At 39.8% G+C, this 8,308-nt stretch overlaps 2 protein-coding genes across 2 annotated transcripts; both read left to right on the top strand.

Moving 5' to 3' along the window:
- Positions 1-3,835: 3,835 nt before the first annotated feature.
- ACET3X_007193 (uncharacterized protein) lies at positions 3,836-5,560 on the top strand (the record flags this gene model as incomplete). Its single annotated transcript, XM_069453406.1, has 7 exons — positions 3,836-3,920; positions 3,975-4,181; positions 4,238-4,259; positions 4,312-4,555; positions 4,616-4,630; positions 4,691-4,897; positions 5,093-5,560. The coding sequence occupies 7 exons, from the start codon at positions 3,836-3,838 to the stop codon at positions 5,558-5,560; spliced, it is 1,248 nt and encodes a 415-aa protein (XP_069305961.1).
- A 1,262-nt stretch (positions 5,561-6,822) lies between these two features.
- ACET3X_007192 (uncharacterized protein) lies at positions 6,823-8,058 on the top strand (the record flags this gene model as incomplete). Its single annotated transcript, XM_069453405.1, has 1 exon — positions 6,823-8,058. One exon carries the CDS (start codon positions 6,823-6,825, stop codon positions 8,056-8,058), a length of 1,236 nt encoding a protein of 411 aa, XP_069305960.1.
- Between the last annotated feature and the right edge of the window lie 250 nt (positions 8,059-8,308).

Genomic DNA, 8,308 nt, shown 5'->3' with positions numbered 1-8,308 from the left:
TAAATTTTCTTTTCTTAGCTTTAATACTTTAATATATCTAGTATATTTAGTATATATACTAACTCTAGTAACTTTAGTATCTCTAATATAAAAGTTATTATATATAATATTATTATAAGTATAAAACGCCTAGTTTTAGAAGGCTTAGTAACCTTCTTAGTAACTATAGTAGCTACTATTAAGTAGTATAGCGAGTATAAAGTTATTATTAAAATTAACTCTTTTAAAAGTAACTTTAAGTATAAGTTCTAGACTTATATTTAATCCTTTATCTTATTATATAGGTTTACTAAAAAAGAATTTAACTATATATATAAGTACCTAGTGTTTATTACTAAGGTCCTCTATATAAGTACTACTATTATACTAGCTAGTAAAGGTATAAATAAAGCTAATAATTTATTTACTCTTCTTTAGGATATATAAGTCTAGTAGATATATAATATATAGATTACTAGTACTATAATAACTAATAAGTAGTATAGGTACTAAGAGGAGGTCTATAATAGGGACTTTAAGGACTAGCTAATATATATTATAGATATTATTAAGGAGCTAAGATAGGTATAGGTAGTAGATAATTAATTTAATAATATAGAAGGCTTAGGATATAATATAATAGGATCTAGGTATATAATAGTAATAGGTATAGCTATAATAGCTATAATAGCTTTAATAGCTACGGTAGCTAAGGTAGTAATATATAAGGGTACTACTACTAATATATAAGCTCTATAGATACTTCGAGGGAATTTTAATTATAATTATAACTATAGCTATAACTATAACTATAACTATAACTATAACTATAACTATAATTATAATTATAACTATAATTACTATAATTATTATAAGGTAATAGAGCTTAATCTTTAGGTAGTATTAGTAGTAGTTATAATAATAATAGGGATATTAAAGTAGTATAGCTATTCTATAAGGCTAGTTAAGGTTAATAAGAATCTAGGATATAGGTATATATATAGTATAATATAGGTAGAGTAGATAGAAAGGTATTATAGGTAAAAAGAGACTTCTAGATATACTAAGATAGTTTAAGCTTAGTTTTAGAATTTCTTAATAATATAATATAAGATAATACTATAGGCCTTATCCTTAAGGCCTAAGGGGGTAAGTTAAAGCTAGTAATTATAAGCTACCTTCTTAATCTTAGCTTACTTAGCTTTTTAAAGCTTTTTAAGCTTAGTTTATTATTATTATATCTTAATAATCCTAAGCTTATTATATCCTTTTAGGTAACTATAAAATAGCTCCCTTATTATACTTATTATCCTTATTAAGCTAGAGGGTATATAACTTCTTTAGATAGCTCTCTTAAATAGAAAGAGACTTCTTAAGGCCTTATATCTTATTATAAAGGATTTAATTTTAAGCTAAGATATAGTATAAACTTTATTAATGCGGTTTTATACTTTTACTACTTTAGTCTTTTACTTCTTAATATATAATTAACTTAAGCTTAAGCTAATTACTCCCTAATAGTACTAAGTTACTACTATTAGAATCTAAAGCTTCCTTAGTAAACTTCTAGAGTATAATATCTAAGTTAGGTAAGTATATACTAGTAGCTTTAAATAACCTCTAGATAAGTTAAGGTTTAAATATAGAGCCCTAAGACTTCTAGAAGAGTAGGAAGAAATCTCCTTTAGTTAAATTAAGTAACCCCTAGCTATCTTAGAAGTACTTAACTAATTAAGTTAAGTAAGTATTTAATAAAGGTTTAAATATATAAATATTAAGTAGTTAAAGCGTATAAGTAGTATAAGGAGGTAGTATAGCTAATAAAATCTTTTACTTATAGTAATACTTAATAAACTCTATAGTTATATAGGATTTATAGCTATTAAAGAGTAGTAATTAATACTTAATTAAAGTATATTATTTAGTCTATTATTTAAATACCTTCTTAAGCTAAGCTAATCTAATATTATTATTACTTTAGCTAGAGGGGGATAAGGTTATAAAGACTAAGTACTCCCCTTCTAATATAGCTTTAACCTAGTTTAATTAAATAGCTCTATTAGCTCCCTAAAAGATAAGTATAAGACTTAGAGGTTTACTATCTAAATAAATATAAGCTATAATAGTAATTTACTTACTTAAACTATCCTTAAGTAGTTAGTATACCCTCTTTTTATCCTAATATACCTTAGAGAAGATATACTTTATTCTACTAATCTTTTTAAGTTAAAACCTCTTTTTATTTATATTAAATATATAGGTTAGTAAGATATTATACTCTTCTATCTTTTAATATAAAAGCTTAAAGTATAAGTTATACTTAGTAGCTAAATTTACTTTTACTTATTATTTAGTTAAACTATTATTCTAGTAAGAGATTAGATAATCTAATTATTAATAGAGGAACTAGGTAACTTAGCTTTCTAAAATATCTTTTTTAGCTAAACTAGAAGTAAATTATTATATTATAAGCCTTAAAGGTAGTAAATATTATTTAGTAAGTATCTTATAGTAGTCTCTAAGTTTAATTTTAAGTTATAGGTATAGAGATTAATAGGGAAGCCTATATAGGCTAGTTACGCCTTAGTGTCTTTAAGTAAGTATATATTAATTAATATTATATTATTATATAACTTCTATATATATAAAATAATCTCCTAGCTTATATAATTTAATTTCTTTAATTACTTCTTAAATTAGGTTTATATTAGTAGAGTTATAATGTGTTTAAGGTTTGTTATTATAGTAGGGTAGCGGGTATTAACTAACGGCGGGCATTAAGTGCACGGATACTGTAGTGTTAATAGAGTTTAATCTTAAGGTTAGCTAAGCTCTAACGTAATATACTACCCTAATACGGTAACACTCCGGAACACACGGAACACCGTAACGCGCCTAATATAGTAGAACTGTAGAAAAATACACTACGCGACGTAGAACCTATAATAAAGATATAAGAAACCTAACGTAGACCTAAGTCGCCTTACCCTAAAATACAACACGATATCAGATATTACTAAACAATAGCAGGAGAGGTATATTAGAGGGTATATTATAGATTAGGCTTTGCTTATCTAAGAACCTAAAACGGGCACGGACAGAGAACAGATATATATAGAGAGACTTCCCCTCTTACCCTTCTACCTTCCTTAAGGAACACAATACTATTTGACACCAAAGAGATCCTACCCTCTTCGGACCCGTTCCATAACACTCTATTAGCTTTGGCTGTATTATGCAATTATGACGACGGGAATGCGAAGTTACAAACGCCGACCTGGGGCTTGCGAGGTGTGCAAGAGTCGTAAACTAAAGTGTACGTTATCATTTAGAGCAACCACTAAATTGGCCCCGTTCTCTGTTGCATGCTGAAAAGCAATACCAGGTGATGGAGGCGAGCCAAGATGCAATAAATGCCAGGCAAGTCATGACCCCTACAGCCTACATCTCGTCTCTAACTCACTCACCGGCCAACGGCAGCACCTGTAATTATCCCCCCCGGAAGAAACGTGGAAGGCCCAGTAAATATGAGTATAGCCCAGAGAAGGCCGCGGCTTATGAGCAAAGCCACACTCGAGGGCGTGATTCAACATCAACCGCGAGGGAATCTGCAACGGCCTATGAAAGTCCGAAGATGTCGATCAGCCAATCAGAGAGCCAGAGGAGCGACCAGGAAGTGATTTGGCCATCCCCAATCACGTTTGATCTAGACGGATCATGGACCTCTACTTCTGCAGGCTCGCATCAATTTGACAGCCTTGATATTTCTGGCTCGTTGCTAAACGAGGATGGCCAAGAAAGCAACATACCTGTTCTCTATGATCTCTCTCAGATCATGTTCGAAAATGTCAGCACGATGGGATTCTCCCCTATTCCGTCCGAATATCCCAATATACAAGATAAGTCAGAGTTGCAACGTCGGGTTACAGAGCTCTATCAGGGCAAGTTGAAACCATGCAATAGCCTCCAGCTTACCACTCTGACATTACCGGCAGACTTCGACGTAGTCGACTTCGCTGGAGCAACACTCGTATCTTCTATCAACACTTTTAGCTCGACGCAATACCCAATATCCGAGCTAATGAACACAGGCATCCAGGAAATCATTTCTCAAATTAACTTCCCATATAGCAACTATCGCATGACCGACGCAAGAACGGAGCAGGAAGATCGCCCAAGTCTACTTCGATCATGTCTCATGAGTATGTCCTGAAGATGAAGCTTTGTCTGTGGCCATTCCACTGACAACAAACTCAAGCTTTTTTCCAACATCCATACATGTAAGCTGGCAATAAACCTCACAGAATCCAGGCGCTAAATCGTTGACCTTAGGGGAGCGAGATACGTTGACCGAGACACACTTTTGCGTCTATTCGATGATGTAGTGATTAACAAAACACACGACGCCGCATCCATTGCCTTGGTGTATGCAGCCATTGCAACTGGGGCCAAGCAAGAACGTGTGCAGAATTCCAACAAGAGCACCGATCCAACGCTTGCTGGACGGTATTTCGACATGGCTGCCAAAATGCTCCCGCGAAAATTAGGAAAAAAGTATACGACCACCACATTCAAGGTAATATGAACTCAAATAAAATCCGCATGAAACGCCGAGACTAATTAAAACCTATCTTAGATTATTCTAACCCTAGTAAGCTATTCAACAGACATTGTCACTTCTGATTCCGCTTGTACTAAAATTCAACCGTAGCTTATCTATGCAATACAGTGGGCCCCGGGAGAGGTACCACGGTACTTGAACGAGTGTACAGTTCATGCCCAGGCTCTCCGACTGAACAGTAGGCGCGCACTTCGCGCACTGTGCCGAGACTCGCAACACGAAATGCAGCTTACAGAAGGCTTTTGGCTCCTTTACGTGGTTGAAAAGCGCCACAGCATGTGTACGGGCCAATTCTCGGTACGTCTTCTAGCCAGCGTTGTCAACAAACAAGTAGATGGGAATGCTCAATCCCTATTTAAGTGAGCATATCCTTGATTAGGAATGAGATGTACTTGAATAGGGATCAAGCATGCCCATGTGCTTGATTGTTCATAGCGGTGTTCCCGCTGTTGCCTGGAAATGCGACAAAACTGACGCAGGAATCTCGAACAGGTACTCCCGGATAGTCACATCGACCACATGCTTCCCACGCAAGACAATAACTCGGGTTTCCAAAACAACGAGTTGGTCACGCAATGCCTCTTTGCACGCCTGTGTTCGCACACAATACAGAAACTGCATGGCAGGGAGGCGCACAATAGACAACAAACGGGCGAGATTGACGAATGCGTGCGGCTCCTCCAGGCCTGGAAAGTCTCCACTGTTTCAGAATGTCACATGAAGGCACTCGGCAAACTGTCCACAAGCATTCAGTCGTTTGAGCTACTTCTTTGCATCTACGCAAAAGAGCTACTGCAGCCCGCAGATACTACGCGGTTTAAGAATGCGCTGCTCCCTATCCTCAACGAGGCGCAGGACATTTTAAGACTGCTAAATGATATCGACAACGTTGTCATGGCAGCTAACTGGTATGAATTTCGCGTATCTTCAGTGAGCCGGTTTCACTCTGCGTCTGTGTGAAATAACCCCTGCCTGACGCTCAACGAACGCCGATGGTTTCCTTTTTAACACATGACAGGGACATTGTAAGGACAACAATACTAGCTTTCTGCACTTCAGCAAGTCTACTAAGAATGGTGCCGGACCGATCCATTCTCCTGCGATACATGGGCTCGGCCCTTGGATATTTCGCTCGGCTGCCCATTACTATCAGCATTTCGTTTGAAAAGTTCAATCGCATCATTGCAGAGGCTTTTCGGCTAAGTAGTGAATTGGGTGAAGGGAGAGAAGAGGCAGCTTAATCAACATACTAAGTGTGTGCACTACTATATCCATGTACTTAACGCACCTCTACTGGAATGCGGCATTAGCCTTCTACTCGAACAATACAATTTTCATGGGCTCAAGTCGTAGCATCGATCGATCCCTCAGGAATGAAATTTTTGCAGAAGCTCCTAGGAAGATTATTATCCTGCGTTCTCCCCTCGAAGGCCGGCTGTAGCTCAAGGCATATGGAAGGTTGGCAAGCGCAGTCGTCATCAACTACGATGGTTCCGGTGGAGATATAGTCCTGAACAGGGTGACGTGTTTTCGGTAGCGCCTCGAGTTCAGGCCCGATTCTGATCAAAACTATGGCTTCATCGCTGAAGACAGCGGACGGCGGCTTGCTGTAGTGCATCGAACACCTCGTACCCTGCTTAGCCTACCCCAGCATGTACTCCACAACATCGTCTCGGAAGTGGTCCGAAATTCGAAAGAAGTCTGTTTAGATATTGATGTCGATACTAAGCTTCCCCTTGATCTACTTCATGTCAACGGGCGATTTCGTAGGTGGCAACGGTGTGGATTGCTAAGGAACACACCGTACACCTTACTCCTTCACTAAACAGAGAAACGAAGTACATTTTCTAACTTTAGAAAACTCACACGCCTTCTGCGTCACCCGTTCACAGTGGATAATAACCTTCAAATGCCTCTCTATTATGCTAGGAAGGCTGCATAGGGATTTTAGATGCTTAAGGATTTAGCAAATCTTAAGATTATACTAGATTTTAATCTAGCAGAGCTCGCAGCCTTAAAGGGCTTATATATTACCGTTATACTCTTACTCTTAGAAACGTTCTTAACTAAGAGTAACCGCAACTCCCTACTACACTAAGAACGATTGTATAGGCCGTCGGCATTTTAAAGACATTCAAGGTATATCTCGCACCGCTCTAGAACGCTTGGTGTTGCATATTGTTGATCTAGAAGAAGACCTTCTATTTACCAGCTGTCGCGTGATGCAACGAATAGAAGGGTCTTTCCACCGTGCAGTGTTCTTGATCATCCATGGCGGCCACGAATTTGCGCAGGAGTACGTTCCCAAGATTCCTGCACATGGCACGTGGGGTGAATGGCAGATCAACGATGAAATGGCTTTAAAGAGTGACGCTCAGCTGATGCAACACATCAGGCATCACACAAACTGCCCAGTACCAGAGGTTATCGCGTACGATGGAAGTCTCGAAAATGCAATAGGCGCACCATACATTCTCATGAAGAAGATGGAGGGCGTTTCTGCAACCGACATGTGGATTGGCCGGCCCTACAAGACAAAAATCGGTGCAGAAATACACCTCAACGCCTACGACCCTCCACCGGAGTTGGAGCAGAAGCGCATTACGTTCCTGCGCTCCCTTGCGCGAGCTATGAGCGAACTTGCGCCGCTGGAGTTCGAATATACAGGTATGCCTGTCTTCTTCGACCCCAAAGATAAGCAGCCAAGTTACGTTGGTCCGGTTTGGCGATGGCATACAAAGTCTGTCATGGACAAGCTTACGTCTGAGGGATCGTTCGATACCAGCGAGGCCTTCTTCACCGCTGGCATAGACAGGGTAAATAGTGCGGAGCGCGGTTCGTCTTCTGGTACCCCCGACATGGCGAAGATTGGTGTTTGGATAGTGATGAGAATCGTCATGTCCTCTGCTCCGTTTGCGATAACAGACCCACCGCGTAGTGAGCCAACTCCAACCAAAAGCGATAGCAATGGCGTACCAATACGCGAGACATTCGTCCTTCGGCACGACGACCTCGATCTTCAAAACATCCTAGTAGACGACGATGGCAACGTAACTGGCATAATCGACTGGGATGGTTGCGCAGCCGTGCCACATTGCCTTGGTTATGCATCGATGCCGACATTTCTCCGACGCGACTGGCTTCCGGAATACAACATATCGCGGCTGCCGCATCTGTCCTGGTCGCTAAATCGCTACCGGGAAGTATATGCCCAAGCTATGGGCGAGTTTTGCGAATCTTCCGACGCGAAGTACACGCGCAAGTCACCCATGTACCAACTAGTCTTGGCTGCACTGGACAAGGATGCTCAGTGGATCAATGTTGTGGAGACGCTGTTGCACGAGAAGCCCGAGTTTAGACGCGTCGATGTGCGTTCATTTTGCCGGCGGCTGGGGCATGGATGGCCGGCTGCAGAGGCGTTGAAGGCAAAGGTCGCAGAGTGGTTGAAGCCTCAGTGACGCGGCGGTGTAAGTGACATCATCGTGGCTACCTGGGTGGCGGAGGCTGGGAGAGCGATATGCTTCTTCAGCTGGGGCTGACAACGTTCTTCGCACTTAAAAGCGTATCCCGAGAAACCTCCAGTATTCTATAGGCATGCAAATTCAATAGAGGACTGCAATTACGATTGTTTAGTGTAACTGTACGAGGCGCTCTGTGGTTTGAGTCACGCTAAGAGTGGTTGCCGAGGCACTCGTTTACGCACTGACT

The sequence above is a fragment of the Alternaria dauci genome, chromosome 6 (assembly GCF_042100115.1).
Source record: "Alternaria dauci strain A2016 chromosome 6, whole genome shotgun sequence".
Lineage (NCBI taxonomy): Eukaryota > Fungi > Ascomycota > Dothideomycetes > Pleosporales > Pleosporaceae > Alternaria > Alternaria dauci.
This window is presented reverse-complemented; position numbering and strand designations above follow the sequence as displayed.